Source organism: Phoca vitulina, unplaced genomic scaffold (assembly GCF_004348235.1).
Source record: "Phoca vitulina isolate PV1807 unplaced genomic scaffold, GSC_HSeal_1.0 scaffold79, whole genome shotgun sequence".
NCBI classification, from domain to species: domain Eukaryota; kingdom Metazoa; phylum Chordata; class Mammalia; order Carnivora; family Phocidae; genus Phoca; species Phoca vitulina.
In genome coordinates, this window is record NW_022589782.1 from 1,985,136 (window position 1) to 2,004,883 (window position 19,748).

General features: G+C 58.2%; 2 protein-coding genes across 11 annotated transcripts in view; one reads left to right on the top strand and one right to left on the bottom strand.

Moving 5' to 3' along the window:
* Positions 1–3,118, bottom strand: part of IQCE (IQ motif containing E) — a 45,639-nt gene extending 42,521 nt beyond the window's left edge. For 4 of the 5 annotated variants that reach the window (XM_032394105.1, XM_032394103.1, XM_032394102.1 and 1 more), the window contains exon 1: positions 3,020–3,118. In XM_032394105.1, coding sequence (XP_032249996.1) covers positions 3,020–3,055 — 36 coding nt within the window. In that variant the 5' untranslated portion in view covers positions 3,056–3,118. Of the gene's footprint in view, positions 1–512; positions 574–3,019 lie in introns of all 5 variants that reach the window. The other variant, XM_032394104.1, reaches the window with a different exon arrangement.
* A 2,690-nt stretch (positions 3,119–5,808) lies between these two features.
* BRAT1 (BRCA1 associated ATM activator 1) lies at positions 5,809–19,551 on the top strand. Of its 6 annotated transcripts, none has more exons than XM_032394226.1 (14): positions 5,809–6,375; positions 6,783–6,926; positions 10,472–10,626; positions 12,937–13,084; positions 13,541–13,913; positions 14,195–14,314; positions 15,372–15,463; positions 16,179–16,297; positions 16,373–16,559; positions 16,753–16,826; positions 17,680–17,782; positions 17,888–17,986; positions 18,143–18,318; positions 18,645–19,551. In XM_032394226.1, the coding sequence occupies exons 1-14, from the start codon at positions 6,333–6,335 to the stop codon at positions 19,341–19,343; spliced, it is 2,532 nt and encodes an 843-aa protein (XP_032250117.1). In that variant the 5' UTR covers positions 5,809–6,332; the 3' UTR covers positions 19,344–19,551. The 6 variants fall into 6 exon arrangements, with proteins under 6 accessions (XP_032250117.1, XP_032250118.1, XP_032250114.1 ...); XM_032394227.1 differs by having other exon boundaries at positions 18,648–19,551; XM_032394223.1 differs by having other exon boundaries at positions 16,373–16,826; positions 17,660–17,782.
* The last annotated feature ends 197 nt before the right edge of the window (positions 19,552–19,748 follow it).

Here is a 19,748-nt window from a genome sequence, read left to right on the forward strand (position 1 = left end):
CAGATGTACATGTGTGTGCACGCACACGCAGGCACACCCACCACACACGCACACGCACACCACAGATGCATGCGCACACAGGCACACACACACACATGCACGCACACCACAGATACACACGTGCTCGCACACACATGGCACACGCACGCACACCACAGATGCACACGCGTGTGCACACACGCAGGCACACACCACACACGCACGCACACCACAGATGTACGTGTGTGCATGCACACGCAGGCACACCCACCACACACACACACCACAGATGCACGCGCACACAGGCACACACACACATGCACGCACACCACAGATGCACACGTGCTTGCACACACACGCACACCACAGATGCACACGCGTGTGCACACACACCCAGGCACACACCACACACGCATGCACACCACACACGCACATGTGCATTCATGCACGCACACACACCAAACTCGTACGTGCACGCACATACACGTACATGCAGTGGTAAAGGCAAAGATCTGACAGGCCAAGGGGCTTACCTATAACGTTTGAGCAGAAAGTGGCTTCTGCTGACCCCAGGGTGACCCCTAGGTAGTTAGGCTGGAAGATGCAAACAAGAAAGAATCTGAGCAGGGAATCAGAGGCTGCGCAGCGTGGGGAGATCAACTGCAGGGTCAGTCCAGTCAAGTCACTCAGCAGAGATGAACCACCAAGCAAACCGCATCAGTCCCATGGGGAGGAGGGATCAATACCCAGAGTTGCTGTAACATTCTACCTAAATGTCTAGCTGCCAACAGGAAACTAAGAGACACAGAGAGAAACAGGAAAGTGAGTGATAGGAGGGGGAAAAGTGGAAACAGAAGCTTTTGAAGGGGCCTGGATGATGGACTTAGCAGACAAGGTCTTCAGAGCAGCCGTCATAAATCTGTTCAAGCCGTGCTGCTGTGAGGCTGCAAGGGGATCGGGAGGCAGCAGGGCACAGGGGTTGGACAACAGGTCAGAGGCGGGTCCGTAGTAAAGCACGTGACACAGAACCTTACACGTAGTGAATGCCTAATACATGCTCTTGCTGTCTTATTCTAGAATCTCTGAGCCCTTTCACAAGTGTTGACTCTTAAATCACTGGTGGTTCCACTCAGGCTCCAGGTCACCCCTGTGGCTCTGTGTACAGCCACGTGGTCCCACTCAGGCTCCATGTATACAGCCACCATGCGGTGAGCCCCCTGGCACAGAGTAAGAGCTCTGGGAAGTTCACCAGCCAGCCCGGAGGCAGCTGCAGTCCACTTGGGGGAACGGACAGACCGCACAGTGCCTGCTCCCAAGAGGTTCTTATCTAATTTCAAACAGATCCAAGCTAAGCAGAAAGCCACAGGTTAGCCTGGACCAAGGGCGCACAGTCTCCTAAGTGCTGAGAGAGCTTCGCACCAGTTCCTCCACGACGGAGTTCCTTGAGACCAAGGCACTGGGGCTTACCTGGTTTTGTGTCCTCAGAGCCTCACATGGAAAGGGCTTAACAAATGCTAAGCGTGTAAGAATGTTTACAGCCACACTGTTCCTAGTAGAGAAAAAGTGCCAACGAGAGAGGGAAAGCAGGGAAGTGGATAAAGTAGGGGTAGCCACAGCTCAGACTTTTTAAATCATGCTCTTGAAAACGTGTGGCTGTGGGAAAAATGTTAATAACAAATTAAATGGTAAAGGTCACAAAACAATTTAAATATGATCTTAATTTTTTTTAAACACTGTGTGGGAAGAGATGCATTGAGAAAAGATCGAAAGGAAATACACTGAACATTAAGGTGATCTTGTTAGATCACGGGTGGTTAGATCACGGGTAAATTGACTTTCTACATTTTCTCTAGTGCTCACGATTTTCACAACCACGACCTAAGAAGTCACTTTCTAAAGATGAAGGCGCAGTGAGTCCCGGGTAGGTGGGCCGGGCTTCTAGGTGAGGCAGGACTTGGTGCCTTGAGGGACGCTCTGCACTGGTTGAGCTCTGTGTAGCCCTGCCCAGCACAGCCTTCTCCGTGAGAAGGAAGCAAAGTGAGCAAAATGCCCTCTGTCTGGAACCCTCCAAAAGCTTCTCACAGTGTGGGAAATAAAGTCCAAACTCCCTGTACGGCGTTAGAGGCTGTCCACTGTCAGGCCCGCTCCCACCTTCCCCCACGAGGTCCCAGCAAGCTTTCTTTCAGGCCCTGGAGCACATCCCACCTTCCCACCCCAGGACCTTAGTGCTTGCTGGCCCCTCTGCACTCAGACCTCCTTCTGGTCAGGGACATCCAGGGCGTCCTGGGCACCTGCCTAGGGCACGCAGCCTAAAGCAGCCCTCTGCCACCCCTCGCGGCCACATGGGCCTGTTTCACGTTCTGCACAGGCCATGTTAGTGCGGTTTACTGCCTCGTTCTCCCCCCACCGGAATGCCGCTCATTAATCCACGTTGACACCTCCAGCGGAGAGCAGGGGCGCCAAAAACACTCGGAAAAGGCACGAGCTGACAGCACGCTTGCCCTCACCCAGGGGAGGAAGCTTGGAGGCACCTCCTCCGGGAAGCCTTCTCCAACCGGCGATGGGCAGGGCGCTGTTCCCAGGGGCCGGGGGCCGGGGGCCGGGGGCTTCCCCCACCCCCACCCCCCGCACATCCGGATGGCTCGGGCCGGCCGCCCCGGCCGCTGCCCCCCGCCCCAGAGGCACGGGTGGGCGGGCACTTACACAGTAGGCTCCGCTGCCCCGCGGACCGCGGTCGCAGGCTCGCCACAGGCCGGGGCCTCGCAGGCGCCGCGCGGCGAGGGCGCAGCGTCCGGGAGGGCTTCCTGGAAGCGGCGGCCTGTGCAAGGCCGGGCGCGGTCCAGGGGCGGCTGGAGGCTGGGTGGGGGGCGGCGAGGCCCGGCCGGCTGCACAAGGGCGGGGGCCCGATGGCCGCTCTTATGCGGTAACAATAATGGTAGCTGTCACCCGGCGGCCGCCGGCCGTGCTCCCCTTCCTCCGGCCCGCGCCCGGCCCCGAGAGTCGCAGAGTTGAAGGGAACGAGGAGGCCCCCCGCGCTTACCGTCTCCGAGGCCGGCTCCGCGGTGCCCAGCGACATGGCGGCAGCGCTGCCCGGCCGCCCCTCGGCGCTGCGGGCGCGGCTGTCGGGCTGTGCGGCTCCGCCGGCCGCCCGGCCGCCCGCAGCCTCCGGGCCTGCCAGCCCGCGCGCCAGCCGCGACCCCGCTGCCATGGTAACCGCGCCGCCTGCGGAGCCCCGGATGTGGCCGGCGCCGGCGAGTCCGGCCGACCGTGCGCGTGCGCTGAGAAACCCGCGGGCCGACCCGCAGCGCGCGCGGAGGTGGCGGAGAGCCGGGCCCTGCTGGAAGTCGCGGGTCGCGCTAGACGGTTCTGGAGTGCGTCCCCCGCCTTCTCTCGTGGAGGCTCCTCCATAAGCTGGTGCGCTAGTCACCAGAGCAGGATGCTAGTATTTGTTAGGTTAACGCTGGAAGGGACAAGGGGCTTGTGCAGTGTCCCAGGCTGCTCGTTCTGGACACCTGGCATTCAGAAAGTTATCCTCCCGGATCTCTATCTTAGGCTCCTGGGTTCTGACGTAGCCCCAGGACAATAAAAAATAATGAGTTTGCACTGCACTCAGTGTGTATCATGAAGATCTTTAGGAGCACTGGGCTCCAAAGCTTATTTAAATTATTATTAGCAAGTAGGATGTGCTCTTGCTCCTTCATACAGGTCTCCAAGGGCACCTACTCTGTCCCCTCACCCTGTTTTGTTTTGTTTTTCCCAGCCACGTGACGTTATCCACAAAAGCATTCCATGTCTAGAATGTAAGCTCTCTGGGGCAGGAGCTTTGTTTAGTTCACAGCCATACCTCCATCCCTTGGAAGGGTCTGGCTCAGGCAGGTGCTCAATTAATATATATTTGGCGTCCAAGGAGTCATGTAACTTCTCTGCGCCACTGTTTCCTCAAATACAAAGTGGAGAAAAGTGTTGTGAGGCTCAAATGAGTCAATATCTGTAAAGTGCTTAGTTGCCTGTTCCAGAATGAGTGCAATGTGACAGACTTCGTTTGATGGGGTGAATGAATGAATCCCCACACCACTGTAGTGTGGTGTGGCAGAAATGCCTGACAGGTTATTACTCCTCTTAGTTCTGGCACCAACACCTACTACAGGTTCATGGCCCTCTTGTCTTCTGCATCCTCACCTGCACAACAAAGAGGGTGAGCCACAAGGTGGTTCAGAGGCTGTTGCAGGAGAAACGGAGCTGATAATCTTAAGGACTCCCATTTATTTCCTCGAGGTATTGCCCACAAGGTGGACAAGAGCTTTTGCTAGCTAACCTACCTATGCACTTGTATCTGTTACTCCACTCCTGGGGCTCCGCAATGCCCCTGCTCTTCTGTTTGCGTTGCTTCACTTACTTTCTCTCATTTAGTTATAGAAACAGTACATGTTCATGACTTTTTATCTGCTCTTCTGAATTCTAAAAACTTCTGAAAGCCTTTCAAATTTTTTTTGTTGGCCAAACCTGTTCTGACCTCAAGTGATTTGCCAACAAAAGTCTGAGCTGAGGCTATGTGCAATGCTTCTGTATTCCACTTGGTGTGTATATTAATGAGTCTCACCAGGGAACTTTTAATGCATTGGATTATGGTGTGCAGCATCAGATCCTGCTGGGATTGTAATCTCACATACAGCGTATATGTACCATGTAACTTCTCTAAAGTGTGAACAATTACATTTTCTGAACCAGGTGTCTTCAAAAGTTTCAGTTATGAAACGGTGGACCTGTATAGTATTCAGCTGTGGAGCCAGACTGCCTGGGTTCAGATCCAGGCCATGCCAGCCCACTAGCTCCACGACCTTCGGAGTTAGCCTCTCTACGCTTAAGTTTATTCATCTGAGGGGATGGTAATAATACCCACCCTCCTCAAAGTGGTGGCAAATCACCTGGGCTTATATTAAATGAAGCACTCAGCACAGTGCTACTGTAAGATGTTTTTCCCCCACAACTGCTCAACCACACAAATATTAGTATCCCCATTTTTACAATGAGGGATCACAATTCAGGGAAGAGAACTGTGCAGTTTAAACCTTTTCACCCAAGTAGTTCTAAGGGGCGGGGTGTCCGGAGTGGTCACCCATCAAGGTCATGTTTTTTAAAGTTCTTTTTTTTTAAGATTTTATTTATTCATTTGACAGAGAGAGCACACAAGTAGGCAGAGCACAGGCAGAGGGAGAGGGAGAAGCAGGCTCCCCACTGAGCAGAGAGCCCGATGCAGGACCCCATCCCAGGACGCTGGGATCATGACCTGAGCCAAAGGCAGATGCTTAATCGACTGCGCCACCCAGGTGCCCCTTAAAGTTCTTTTTTAGCTTAGTACCCCTAAGGATTCTGCTTTCTATATCCTAATATGTACCCGGTGGTTCCCCAAAAATCTTGCTGAAACACTGACGCTATGGGAAGATGAGGCTTGTTTTGTTGCTGTTGTTGTTGGAGCCCAACACAGGACTTGAACTCACAACCCTGAGATCAAGAGTCAGATCAAGAGTCAGGGGCTTAACCGACTGAGCTACCCAGGCGCCCCAAGATGAGGCTTGTTTTTGTCCACTGGCTTTGAGAACTCTGGCATACAGCTGACGGGCCCTGAGGACCCAGTTTTGAGGCCAAAGGACCAGTGACTCAACCTTAAAGATGAGAATGCCCCTTTCCCGTTGGGCATCCGTCCCACCTGCCCGCCCACACACTTGGTCCCCTAAGCTCTCGAAGCCACGCCTTTTCCGGCCTTTGCCCCACCCCTTCCTCCGGAGAAGCCCCGCCTTCTGGGCGCAATGCCCGCTGGGTCCTCGGGCACGTACCACCGGCGTCCCTGTGAGGGTGATGGGTCGGTGCCACCGGTTTGGCGCCGGCCTGTCTCAGCGCCCCTCAGCTTGAGCTCGGTCCCCAAGTGTGGGGCCCCGGGGCTCCCAGAGAGGCCTTCCGGGCACTTTGAGGGTTTCCCGCGGCCGCCGTCCCTGTGCGCGTCCCCGCCGGACCCGGCAAGTGGCGCGGTCCGGGGCGGGGCCTGGGGCGGCCGAGGGACGCGCCGCAGGTGAGCAGCGAGCACCGGGAGCGGTCAGGTCCGGGCCGGGGCAGCGGGCCGGGAGGAGTCCGGACCGAGGACCAGCGATCCGGGGGCAACCTGGGGCCGGTTGGACGGCAGCCGCCGCCTCGTGCCTCCTCTGGGTTCTTCGGCGGGCCGGGGCCGCGGCGGCTCCCTCAGCGAGGGCTCCCTCCCCAGGGAGCTGGCCTCACCGGGGACGGACAGACAGACCCACTCCCGACTGCGACAGAGTCCCTGCCCACCCCAGCCTCCCGAGAGCGCGCGCCCTGACTGCATGACCGAGGGGCTCCCGGTCCCCTCCCCGGCAGGACTCGCAGGTGCACGTCCCGGCCCGGGAGGGACTGAGAGTGGATGGAGCGCCTCCCCCTCCCCGCGCTACTAGCTGCAGGGTTGTAGGATGCAGACGCACTGACCCCATGCGCGTGCCTGGCGCCAGAACGCGCACACATACCCCTAACTGGCCCACGCGCTGTCCGGGTGAGCATCAAGCTGCTCCCCTCCCACCGGAGTTCAAGGTTGGCAGGCTCTGAGCTCCTAAGGCCCCTTTCCAGCCCGGGAGAGCCGAACTCAGGGCCTTGCTTGCTCCTGACCACCTCCCAGTACCACCCAGGCTGAGGTTTTGCATCCACCCTGGCATGCGGTCTTTCAGCGCCTGGCCCAAGCAGACACGGGGGCTGCCTGTGGCTAGGGTGGGTGGCACCTGGCCCTCACGTTTTCTTTGCAGGAATCTCCAGCCTCACCATGGACCCAGAGTGCTCCCAACTCCTCCCGGCTCTCTGTGCTGTTCTGGCAGACCCCAGGCAGCCCATGGCAGATGACACCTGTTTGGAGAAGTTGCTGGACTGGTTTAAAACAATAACTGAAGCTGGTAAGGGGGAGGGTGCTGCTGCTGACTGTCTTCCGGAGGCCAGAGGGTGCGTGGGACTCCCCTGTGCAGGGGGAAGGGGTGACCCCCTGGCTCCTTTCCTTCACATCCTAGAGAGTCCCCCTGGCTAGTTGGGAACACGTCAAGCTCAAGCCTGAGGGAATGAGCAGGGGAGAGCTTGATCTTGAAGTTCTTATCTGCTTCCAGCCCTGATTCAGGCCTCCTTTTGTTCAGTTCACACTGGATGGCTGTAGAGGAACTTATTTTGTTGTTACTGTTGCATTTATTCGTTTGTTTCAAGAAATCACTTTTTGTTATTATGAAACTAATACGTATTTTTTAGATAAACTTTGAACAACACAAAGGAGTAAAGAGGAAAATTAAACCACCATTAACTTTTTAATTTCTTCTCAGCCCTTTTTCCTAACACATCATAAAGCTGCGTTTTTCTTTCTTTCTTTTAATTTTATTTATTGAGAGAGAGAGAGAGGGGACACTGGTGCAAGTGGGGGGAGGGGCAGAGAGAATCTGAGCAGACTCCCCACTGAGCGTGGAGCCCCACTAGGGGCTTGATCCCACAACCCTGAGATCATGACCTGAGCTGAAATCAAGAGTCAGACGATTAACTGACTGAGCCACTCAGGTGCCCCAGAGCTGCATTTGTCTTATAAAAATGAAGTCACAGCATAAATATATCATGGTGTCTTGCCTTTTCTCTGTTACCATTATGGTGGGAGTTTTCTCTGTAGAATATGTTGATTTTATCGATTCTGTGCTGTGTGAATGGACTGTAATTTATGTAATCACACCTGTATTAGTAGATGTCTGTGTTTCTGACGTTCCTTACTATAAATAACGTTGGCTTCCTATGTAAATCTTTTCACATAGACAATCGATCTCTTGGCTGGCAGTGACCTTAGGATAGAGCCCATGTCATTAATTTCTGCTGTTAGTTCATTTGGTTTATCCTGCTCTTTTCCTCTCCTTTGAGTTGAACATCTTAGTCTTTTTAATACACACAAGTAAGGCTGCATACTTCTCTGGAAGCTGTGTCCTGCACGTTTTACTTTGAGGTACTTTTGTCATTTGTTTTCAGATATTTCATACTCTTCATTGTGATTTTTTCTTCTTCACACACAAGCGATTTAGAGGGGTATCTTTTAGATTCACAAGGTGGGGTTTTCGTGTCTTATTATCATTGATTTTAACTTGTTTTATCGGATTTAGAAAATGTGTATATTTTGATTTCCTTGTATCCGTCAAGGTTTTTACTGTGGCAGAGTGTGCAATTTTTACAGATGTTCTGTAGGTGTTAATACCTGCTGCGTTTCTGTTATTTGTAGAGTCCTCAGTTGTGGCCTGGTTTGTAGTCAAATTTTTAAAAATTACTTTTAGACAGGTTTCTTTGAGACATAATTTACATACCAGGGAATTGACCCAAAGTGTACAATTGGTTGGTTTTCAGTGAGTTCACACACAGGGCGGTACAAGCATGCCACAGTGTGATTTTGCAGCGTGGTCCTCCCTATAAAGGAAGCGGGGTGCCGCCCGCAGTTCACCTGTCCCCCGGCCAGCCTGTATTCCGTCGGCCGCAGCGCTCTGCACAGTGCAGGCCCGCAGTGTCCTTACTCATCGGTTTGCTGGATTGTTTTTGAGATGGGAAGACCCTACCCTGGGATTGTGGATTCAACAATTTTTCTTTGAAGTTCCGTTTTATGTTTTCATTTACAAATCTCGAAGCTAGTTAGGTCCATGTAGGCGTAGACTGTTCCACCTTTGCACAGCGACTTTCTTCCAAAAGCACCAGTGATGCTTTTTGCTTTCAAGTCCGGTTTGTCGGCTGTTCCTCTTGCTGCAGCCGCTCTTCGAAGGCGGGAAGCTGCGCGCTGCACCCTCACCGCTGTGCTCGCAGCCCTTCTGTGCCGTCCTGCTTCCTGCTTCCTCAGTTCTGGCTTGTTCTCAGTTTAGTATGAGCAGCTCTTGAACAGACTATCTGTCGAGCTTACTGTTCTATTCGAACCTTTGCTCTTTAGTATTTTTTTCAGAACTTCCCATGCCTTGTCTTTGTTCCTTTTTCCTCCTTTTTTGCCCTCCATTGGATTGATAAAGCTTTTGTTTCTAAAATTTTTTCCTTTTCTGGTTTTGAAGTTATGCATTCCACTTATGTTCTTTAGTGGTTACCTCCACACAAACTGGATTTTAAAAGTCAAAGTTAAAAAAAAAGTCAAAAGTTAACGAGGATCTCTATCCGTTCCACCAGCAGGAGGATCTCAGGGCACTTTAACTCCAGCCCAGCACAATTTTCATGTTATTATTGTCTAGAATTTTGATTGTATCTGTTTTTTTTCTTTTTTTTTTTTTTTAAGATTTTTATTTATTCATTTGAGACAGAGAGATACAAAGAGAGAGCACAAGCAGGGAGAGGGAGAAGCAGACTCCCCACTGAGCCGGGAGCCCGACATAGGGCTCGATCCCAGGACCTGGAGACCATGACCTGGGCCGAAGGCAGACGCTTAACCATCTGAGCCACCGAGGCGCCCCTCTTGTTTTAAAACCCATCAAAACTTGTTTAATTTTTTAAAGTTGGTGCTTTTTTAGATTCACCGACGTGTTTCTTGGTTTCTCAGATTCATGCTTCTCTCTTCTTCATGCTGTTCTTTTTCCTTCTCACATCTATTGGTGGTTGTGTCCACAAGGGCCTCTCAACGGGAAACTCTCCCAGCCTGTGCCCCACATTTCCCTTTGCCCACCTGGGTGCCTTTGAACTGTGGTGTTGTGGAGTATAGACATTTCCGGAACCACGTCTGGAAAAGGATGGCTGTTCCGTTCTACTTCCTTGCATGTAGTATTCTCAGTGTAAGAAAGAGCATCCACTTGAGAGGTTAAGTGGTCTCCTGCTTTAATTTGCATTTCTTTTGTTGTAGTCAGCAACAGAAGGCCTTTTCCGGTTTGCTGGGCCCTTGTGTTTCCTGTCCTGTCCCTTACCTGATGTGGAGGTGATGCCGGTTTGTGCCCTCTCATTGAGTTCAGGTCGTGACTCCTTTGTTGTGATTGTTGCAAATATTTTCTTCCAGTGAGATTGCTAAATTTAACAGTGGGAGAGGAAGAGGTCTGGGAATTGCCAGAAGAATGGTCCTTCAGGGGGAGGCCTGGCTGGCTCAGTTGGAAGAGTGTGCGACTCTTGATTTCAGGGTTGTGAGTTCGAGCCCCATGTTGAGTGTAGAGATGACTTAAATAAATAAAACTTGAAGGGGGGGAGCACCTGGGTGGTATAGTTGGTTAAGCGTCCGACTCTTCATTTTGGTTCAGGTCATGATCTCAGGGTCGTGGGATCAAGCAGTTAGGCTCCGTGCTCAGAGGGGAGTGTGCTTGGCCTTCTCTCTCTCCCTCTGCTCCTCCCCCCACCCATGCATGCATGTGTACGCATGCGCTGTATCTCTCTCTCAAATAAATAAATAAATCTTTAAAAACAAAAAAGAATGGTCCTTTAGGGCAAGCTGCATCACTGTGCCCCAGTGACCCCCCTCCCTGGCTGGGCCTGCCCCCAGGGTCCAGTCTCCTGTTGTTGCAGGAGAACCCCTGCCTGGTGGAGCTGCTGTGCCACGTGCTGAAACCCCAGGACCTGAGTTCCAGAGTCCTCTCCTTCTCACTTCGCCTCACGGGGGTGCTGGCAGCCCAGGAAGATTGCTTCCAGTATCTTCAGGTGAGCCTGGGTCCTCCCACCTGAGTGCCCCACCGAGAAGTACATGGCTCACTTCTCTGCAGGTGCACAAAACGGTGGCGGCCTCCGTGGCCCCTCGGTCTCTGAAATGCGCTGCCCCGTGTCGTGACTTGTACCACCAGCTTTTTATTCCTGAGCGTGATCCTTCTGTGAAAAACTGGCCAGGAATGATGTTGGAGTAAAAGGGTCAGATTTTTGGAATCAGAGCTGGGGTTGACTCAGCCCTCCGAGCCTTGGTTTCTCCCTGTGACAGGAGAGTTGTGTGTGTCACATGGAACCATCACAAGGGTTAAGCAAGACCGTTGGTTTCAGTCAGTCCTGTTGGATGAATGAATGAGTGACTCAAGAGAATTTCTCCGTAGTACTAAGGCATGGAGCTTGGAGAGCCCCCCCAGAGCCGTGCGTCTTACAGCTTTGCACCCCCCTGCACGGGCACAGCTGGGTTGGTTAGGCGATGCCCGATGGGAGCATGTCTGGCCCTGCGATGGCATCTCTTGGCACCTCTCGGAGCCTCACCAGCTCTCAGGAAGGCACATCAACTGTCTCGGACCCAGTGTGCGCCGGGCCCTGGGAAGGCCATGCTGTGATGCAGTCACTTGAAGAGAGGACAGTAGTGGGGAGGGATGTGTCCTCTCAGTAGCTTCGGAATGCTGTTCATGGACGCTCCTCAGTCCAGCATTGCACATGCCGCAGAGGTGCAGCCCAGCACAGCTTGCTGTGGACCGACTTTCCAGGATGTTCTCTGGCAGCTCGCTACACCAAAGTGTGTTTGGGGCCTAAGTTTGTGCTTGCTGTTCTCACGTGATACACACACTCATGCACAGGTACCCGTGGTACCTTGCGGTTTGTAAAGCTCTTCAGGGTTTGCAGAATCACTTTGATTTTATCCTGGCGGCCGTGGCCAGTCAGCAGAGCAGCGGTCTTCATTTCGCAGATGAGGAAACAGGGGAGGCCTAATGTAGGAGCCCCGCAGAAGTGGCAGCGCTCACACTAGACCTGCAAGAGTCTGCCGCTGGCTGCCTGCAGGGCCCAGGGGCCCGGGCCAGGGATGGGCTCTCAGCTGCAAAGAGAGGCTGCTCTCCCCTCCTCTGCTGTCCCCTCCCCGGGGCCCGCAGCGCTGGGTGGCCTCCTGTTCCCTTCCCGGCTACCCCTGCACAGGCTCCTGGGAGGTCTCCCAGCCCCACAGGCCCCTCAGGCACAGCTGTCCTGCAGCCTCAGTGTCTAGGCAGGGGACGTGCAGACGGACTGAGCAAGGCAGGGGCTGAGCCTCTGTCCCCGCCCCGTTGGCGAGGGGCTTTCACTTCGGGAGGGTCCCCCTCCGGTGATAGCGGCTCCCACAGGGGGCCTTCCCTGTGAGCCTCCAGCAGGGGCCCGTAGCCGCTGCAGACTTAGACTCCTATCCTGAGCAGTCGGAGTCCGTCTCCGAGGTCTCGCTGTCCCTGGTCCTGGAGTCTGAGGCGATCGGAGGGGCCCCTTGCCCCTTGAGGGTCGGGCCGTAGCCGGACAGGCTGCCCCGTGGCCTGGCCGGGGCACGACATAGGCTCTGACGCCCTTGCTGCGGCGCAGATGGGCCCGGAGCGATGGCCGCAGCGGCTGCAGCAACCTCGGTAGGAGGCGGCGGGTTTCCCACACGCCGTGTTGAAACCCCGTTGTGAACGAGAATCTTACACCCCGGCAGGAAGCGTAGGACGAGGCACGATCGGACCATGGGTGTCCCTCAGCCGGTGGGGCTTGAGTGGGGAGTTAGCACTGCCGGCCGGGGTGGGGGGCTCGCAGCCGGGTTGTAGAGGGTTCGAACAGGTGCGAGGAGTAGGGTGCCGGACACAGGTGTGCTGGGGCGTCCGGAGTGGGGGATACCCGGAGGAGGGTGGGTGCCCTGGTGGACCCCACAGGCCCAGCTCAGGAGTTCAGTAGGCTGTGGAGACCATCGGGGTCCTGGAGCACAATGTCCTGGTCAGAGGCGGACTTTTGGGGGTGAAACTCATGGTACTGTTTTGGGGGAGGATTTCTGAAGTAAACAACTAACAGGATTGATGAACTTTTATTTAAAACCCAGTTCTCCCAAAGCTGCCCCCTGGCAGGCAGACGTGGCCGTGCCGGGGGCCTCTGGGGCCGCCACTGGTTGTCACCTGGCACTTCCCAGAAGCGCAGCTGCCCGTGGGCTCCTCGTGTTGGCAGCGAGTGAGAAAGTCCCAGAAAAGTGCCTTAACGCTTGAACAACAGAAAAACCGTCTCTGATCCGCCCGTCTCCTGGGAATGGGCCCAGCTCACACTTCCTTCTCTGCTTCCCAGCAGGGGGAGTTGCTGCCCAAGCTCTTTGGGGAGGCAGGACCCCTAGGAGGAGCCGCCTGGACCTCCCCCGCCGTGCGCAGCGGCTGGATCCAGGGTCTGCGCTCCCTGGCGCAGCACCCCAGTGCCCTGCACTTCCTGGCCCACTGCGGTGAGTGCCCCTGCCAGCTGCGCCCTCGGCCTGTGGCCTTGCCGCATCTGTGGGGACCCCGGGGACATCATGGCACCTTGCTAGCCATGTCTGCGTGTCTGAAAGTGGCTGTAATGTCACGGGGCTGCTGTGAGGAGCACATGGGGGAGCGGGGGGGGGAGGCTCGAGGTCACTGCAGTGTCCTTGGCTCACAGGGCAGATCCAGCAGTGGGGGTGACTTTGAAATTAATTAGGATCAGAAGCTTCCTTGCAAGGGTCTAACGCTGCCGCCCTTGGAGCTTTCCCGTGTGGATTGCCCGATCTCTGAACAGAGGGGAGGCGGGGGCCCTAGTGGTGCCGGCTCCGAAGTCTGGCCGTGAGAGCCGCTCAGTGGTTTTAGCATCTCTGCCCTCTCCCTCGGATTCTGTCCCAGCTGAAGCCCGTTTTCTTCTCTCCCTGCTCTGTCCCCTACCCCAGGTGCCGTTGACACCATCTTCTCCCTGCAGGAAGATTCCAGCCTGTTTGTGGCCTCGGCAGCTGGGCAGCTCCTGGTGCACATCCTGGGCTTGTCTATGCAAGGCCCAGCCGGGGGGCCCCCCAGCCTGGAGGCTGGTGATTGGCCGGCGTGTGCCCAGAAGATCGTGGGTCACATCGAAGAGTCCCTGCGTGCCACGGCTACCCCACAGATCACACAGGCTCTAAACGTCCTGACCACCACATTCGGGCACTGCCATGACCCTTGGACACAAGTTCTGTGGGTGCAGCTGAGTCCGCTCGTGGCCAGTCTGCTGGAGAAAGACCCCGTCCCAGCTGCACACTCGCTCGTGGATCTTCTCCTCAGCGTGGCCCGGTTAGTTCCTCTGGGGTGCAGCCGGGAGTGGGCAGGAGTTGGGGGTGCTGTTTCCCTTGGGAAGTCTTAAGGTAGCTGTTGGATCTGGGGCCACATCTCGTGGGCTCCCCCAGGGCACCGCCAGGGGCAGGGGAATGCCAGAGGGGGTCTGAAAGCCCCCACGCCTAGGAAGGACTCCGTCTCAGCGGGACATACCCAGTCCAGGGCTGTGGCATTCGGGCACTACACGGGCTTTGGTGGGCAGGACAGAGAACTGACTTTCTTTCTGGGCTTCTCTGCAGCTCTCCTGGGCTGAGTTCTTCCAGCTGCGGCCTGTGGGAGACTCTGGCTCAGACTCTGAGCCGTCTGAGCCCCACCCAAGCAGGGCCGTTGGCGTTAGGGATCCTGAAACTGCAGGACTGGTAAGGATTGGGGCTTATGTCATGTGAGGACAGGCAGAGAGGTCTCGGGCATGGCCCTCATGGTCAGGGAGCTTTCGGGGAGCTCCTGAAACCAGAGAAGAGTCAGGGGCGGCCATCAGGGATGTGGCTGGGCCATACTCCGGTTATTGCCAGGGCCTTGCTGGAGGGTGTGGCTTCCACGTGCTGTAGAGACAGAATAACGTTTTCAAACAAAAGCTTTGTAGGCTCCCCAAAGAGAAAACAGACTTGGGGCTGCTTCGCTCAGAGCAGGGCTAGATTTGTACCCAGGATCCGCTTGCTCAGCTGCTGTCTGTCCCCCTCCCCAGTGGCCTTAGCATGGTATGCACATCGCTGGGGTGGATTCTAGGGGCCCTGGGATGATAGAGGGGGACCTAGTAGGCAGGAGTGGCCAGATACCTTCCCGCAGGGAGAGGGAAGGATGCATGGGTCCAAAAAGATGGGAAGAACGAGGGCGTCTTTCCAGGGTTCTGGGCAGATGAGACATGGTCATGCTGGCCCAGGTTGGGGGTGAAAGTCGCCACAGGACCCACTCCCCAGAGGGGGGCTGGGGGTACAGTGCAAGCCTGGCTCTGGGCTCCAGGCTCTCCAGATGTTCAGGGAGAGGTAGTGGTCTGACGGGGGAGGGCCGGGCAGTCGGCCTGGAGGGAGAATTCTGTGCTAGCTTAGCCTCCCACCTGACCCTGAGCCCAAGAACGCAGGAGATGAAGCCCCAGGAACGCTCCCAGGAGGTGGGCCTCCCATCCCCCTGGCCCTCAGCAGGCGCTGTCCATTGGAGCAGGTGTGGCCCATCCTTTGAGGGGCTGTTCCTGGGGCCTGGGGAGGTGCTTTCTAGCAGCTTCCGTGGAGTCCCCTGCTGGCGGCCTGCGTGATGGTGGCCTGAGTGCTGGTCACAGTGCTTGCAAGGAAGTTGTTTCTCAAGAGGGTGTCCGGATCACCAGCACTGGCCTCTTTGCCCCAGACTTGCTGGGGATGTTAGGGGGTCAGCCGGCTCAGCCCAGGGTCGGGAAGCGGCACTCACTGTGTCCTCTGTGCTTAGTCCACAGGCACTGAGGGCCCAGGCCTTTGCTGTCCTCCTCCAGCCTCTGGCCTGTGTCCTTAAAGCCACGGCTCAGGACCCCGGACCCTCTGGTATGCTGCTTCCTAAGGGTGGGCGGGTGCAGGAGGGCAGGCCACTGGGGTCCGGGGTGTGTCCTTGGTGTTGGGGCAGGTCAGTGGGCAGCAGGGTACCCAGCTCGCCGCCCCCGCTGAGAGTGCAGGGGCTTGGGTGGGGGCTGTTGTCACAGGTCTGACTGCTCCTCATCTTGCGTCCCTACCGTGGGATGAATGGGGCAGCATCACCCCCGGTGGGCGTCATCCAGGTGGCCCGAGTAGCTGGGTGGTTACGTGGGCCTGCACCACATGGTGGTTCCCGACCCAGAACAGGCACCCCGGCTGTCCCCCTGGATGCGTCTAGATTCTGTGACCAGGGTGATGGGGGGGTTGGCCTCCCCTGCTGTGACTCATCTTGCTTCAGCCTCGCGGTGTGCCAAGGATTAGCGAAGGGGACCCACGTGTACCTAGTAGCCCCGTGTTGAGCGTGGGGACCAGTGTCCTGAGCAGCGGGACCGGCCAGGAACGGGCTGTGGGGAGAGCTGGGCCCCACGGCTCAGGAGCCCCGCAGACAGGTTCAGAGAGCCCAGCTCCGGCCAGCCCGTGTCACCGTGGGTGCGTCACCCGCTGGGAGCCTCCGGTCCTGGTGTCCCGCGTGCGGCGGCATCTGCGGGGTCGCTGGCCGGCCACAAGGCCCGCAGCGGCGTGCGGGAGGCGCCCGCTGACTGGGCGCGGCCCCTGGCTCGGCCTGCAGGTGTGCCGCCTGGGACCGTGGGCGACTCCGTGGCGGCGGGCACGCCCCCCCCCTCCAAGGCGGCCTGCGTGGGGCTCCTGTGCCGGAGTCTGGCCCACCTGGAGCTGCTGCTGCCCCTGGTGAGTGCGGCCCGCGCCCGAGTCCGCAGCGGCAGGGGGGCCTGGGGCCTGCGCTGACCGCCCCCTCTCCCCCAGCCCCAGCGCCCCTGCCCCTGGCCTCAGGCGCCCCTGCTGGGGGCCGCGGTGACCCTGCTGCAGCTGTGCGGGGGCTCAGCAAGGCCAGCCTGTGACACGGGGCGCCACCTCGGCGCGCTCCTGCTGGGCTGCGTGCGGGTCCAGCGGGCGGCCCTCGATTTCCTGGGGGCGCTGTCGGACGGGACAGGTAAGGCAGAGGGCCCCGCAGGCCCCGCTCGCCTGCTGCGCCGGGCTGCCGTCCTCTGCGCGTCCTCTCTGGGGCGGGGCTGGGACTCGGCTGGCCGCTGCGTTCCGTCCCCTGCTTTCCTGGGATTGACGCGCTCTTGTGCTGGGGAGGCCCTGGAGGGGAAGGCTGGGTGCTTCCTCCATGTCTGTCTCAGGCCCCCGAGAGCTGGTGACGCAGGTGTTCGCTGTCCTTCTGGAGTATCTCAGGAGCCCAGACTCCAGCCCCACGGTACAGGCACGGGGTGCGGGGGGGAGGGGGGGAGACGTGTGGGGAAGACCCTGCAGGCCTCTAGAACAGGGTCTTCTGCGGGACCAGAGGTGCTTCTTTTTTTTTAGATTTATTTCAATAGAGAGCAGGGAGAGGGCAGAGGTGGAGGGAGGGAATTTCAAGCAGACTCTGCTGAGCGCAGAGCCCGACGCGGGGGGCTCCATCACGACCCTGAGATCATGGCCTGAGCCGAAACCAAGAGTCGGACGCTTAGCCGACCGAGCCACCCAGGCGCCCCCAGAGTCTCTTCCTACAGTGAGGGGCAGGCGGCGGCTTGGGGTTTGACCCAGGGCCTAGTGGTGGTGAGGCCTGAGCGCCAGGGGAGCTGAGCCATGCAGAGCAGGGAATTCTCTAGGAGAGTGGGGACTGGAGCCCCACGGGCCCTGCATTTGGGATCCAAGCTCCTCGTCAGCGTTTTCTGCAAACACGCTCCTCGTCATGGCCGCATGGTGGCTGGGCTCTGGTGGGAGCAGGGTGAACGCCCCCTGCCATCGAGCAGGCGGTTAGAGGTTGGCCCGGCAGGCCTGGTGGCTTCCCGCGCCTTTGAGGAGAGGGGGCCTGGAGAGTGTCCAGTGGTGGGGGTCCTGACGGGAGCTGTCTCCTCCTCCTGTCTCGTGACCCGGGATGTCAGCTCTGCCGCTGGCTGGTGCTTCTGCCTCCCAAAAACGAAACCTGGGGCTGCCTGCTCCCTGCCCCCGGGGCCCCATCTGTGTCACAGAGAGCAGGGACAGGAGCACCGGGTGGCGGACAGGGGCAGGCAGGCCAGCTCCCCCTCACTGCTCCTGGCCCTGCAGCCCTGCTTTGCCTGCTCCAGGTTCTGAAGAAGGCCTTCCAGGCCACATTCAGGTGGCTCCTGAGCTCACCCAAGACCCCCGGCTGCTGGGATCTGGATCCCCATGCCCTGCTGTTCCTGAGAGGTAATCCGGGCCCTTCCCAGCTAAACCGAGGGAGTCACAGGGGTGAGCAGTTGGGAGCAGGGCGGGCCTGGCCTGGGCTCCTCTGAGCTGCCCCTCCTGCCCCAGACCTGCTCCCTGTGCTGCAGAAGCGTCTTTGCAGCCCCTGCTGGGAGGTGAGGGACTCCAGCCTCGAGTTTCTGACCCAGATGACCAGACACTGGGGAGGTGAGTGCTGGGCGGGAGGGGGCCTGGCCTCGGCACACCGGTTGTCTCTTGGTGGCTTTGGGAAGCAGACCACCGAGGCTCCCCTGGGAGAAGCGAGGGAGGAGGCTGCGGGCTCCGGCCTTGGTCACAGCCGGTTGTGGCCGCTTGGACCCCCAGGGCAGGCCGGCTTCAGACACGCGCTCCTCGCTTCGGAGGTGCCCAAGCTCACCGAGCAGCTCCTACGAGATCCTGAGAGTTACGTCCGTGCCAGCGCAGTGACTGCCATGGGGCAGCTCTCCAGCCAGGGGTTGTGTGTCCCCCCCGCCGGCCCTGAGCACCAAGGGGGCCCGCAGGTAGGAGCCGGTGGGGCCCGAGGTAGCCCACACCTGGCGGTCGTCTAGATGCCCAGGGCCTAGTGGGTTGGCCACCCAGGGTCAGGCGGTCTGGGGCCAGGGTTCTGTCAGGGACGTTCCCTGAATCCCTGGCTCTTCTTCCAAGCACCCCTGTCATTTGGATGTGGTCACCCCTGTTTGATGCATGAGCAAATGGAGGGCTGAGGGGAAAAGCAGGTTTTGCCCCAGACCTGCGTGGCAGGGGATTCTCTTTGGGGCGGGGGTTCTGTGCCCGTCAGCCCTGCCTGCCCCTCTCCCCTCCGACCGCCTCTCTCTCTGTCCTCCAGAAGAGCCTGCTCGTGGAACTTCTGCACATCCTCTCCACAGACTCGGAGGGATTCCCGCGGAGGGCCGTCATGCAGGTCTTCACCCAGTGGCTGAGGGACAGCCATGCCGACGTGGCAGGGGACGCGGAACAGTTTGTGGCTGGGGTGCTCCAGGTAGCCAGCCAGGATCTGGACTGGGAGGTCCGGGCCCAGGGCCTGGAGCTGGCGCTGGTGTTCCTGGAGCAGACGCTGGGCCAGCCCCGTTCCCACTGTCCCTATGCTGTGACCCCGCCCGTGGAGGCCCCCGTCGGCCCGCTGGCCCAGGCCCTGCAGCTGCTCTGCCGAGTGCGGCTCTTTGACTTCGCCTTTCGTGCCTTGTTTGACTGTGACCGACCCGTGGCTCAGAAGTCCTGTGATCTCCTCCTCTTCCTGAGGGCTAAGACGGATTCCTCCAGCGGCCTGCAGGAGTCCCGGAGCAGCCCCGATGTGGCCTCCGTGGAGGCCGCCCTGCAGAGCTGGCAGGCGGGCGATCAGGCCCAGCCCCTGGGGGACCTGGAGCCCGAGGTCGTGCTGGCAGTGCTGAGGTCCCTGGACCTGGAGGGCCTTCGGGGGGCGCTGGCCGAGAGCAGCGACCACGTGGAGAGGAGCCCTCAGGCGCTCCTGCAGGACATGCTGGCCACGGTGGGCGTCCTGGGGGAGAACGAGGCCGACTGCTACTGAGGCAGCCCACTGGCCACGTGCCCGGGCCCCCTCCCCTGGCCACGTCCCTGCCTTGGGACCCTGTTGTCCTGAGAGCTCTGGCCGGCCGGGCAACACGAGGGACCTTTTGGGGAGACCGGGACCAGGTGGGACCAACCAGGTTGATGAGTCCGTCTTGATGTAAGATGAAAGAAGTGGCTTATTTTTTACTCAAAATAAATGGCGTTTGGCAGCGCTGCTGAGTTAACGTGTGTTCTCGCTGCCGCGGGGGGAGGTCCCGGGCCCAGTGGGGCTTTGGAGAAGCATCTGAGGAGGGATTTCTCTGCTGGACAGCCGCGTACCTTGCGGGTATGTGTTGGGGGGTCTCGACCCACTGTGCCCCCGGGATGCCCAGACGTCAGAGAGAGAGGAGCTTGGGCTGGAGAG

Excerpts from the sequence above, each read along its gene's own strand:
- BRAT1 (XM_032394223.1), top strand. The coding sequence starts at position 6,333 with ATGACCGAGGGGCTCCCGGTCCCCTCCCCGGCAGGACTCGCAG. Across the intron at positions 16,827-17,659 it reads GCCCAGACTCCAGCCCCACG|CCCTGCTTTGCCTGCTCCAG; the intron begins GTACAGGCACGG and ends CTGGCCCTGCAG. Across the intron at positions 17,987-18,142 it reads GATGACCAGACACTGGGGAG|GGCAGGCCGGCTTCAGACAC; the intron begins GTGAGTGCTGGG and ends TTGGACCCCCAG.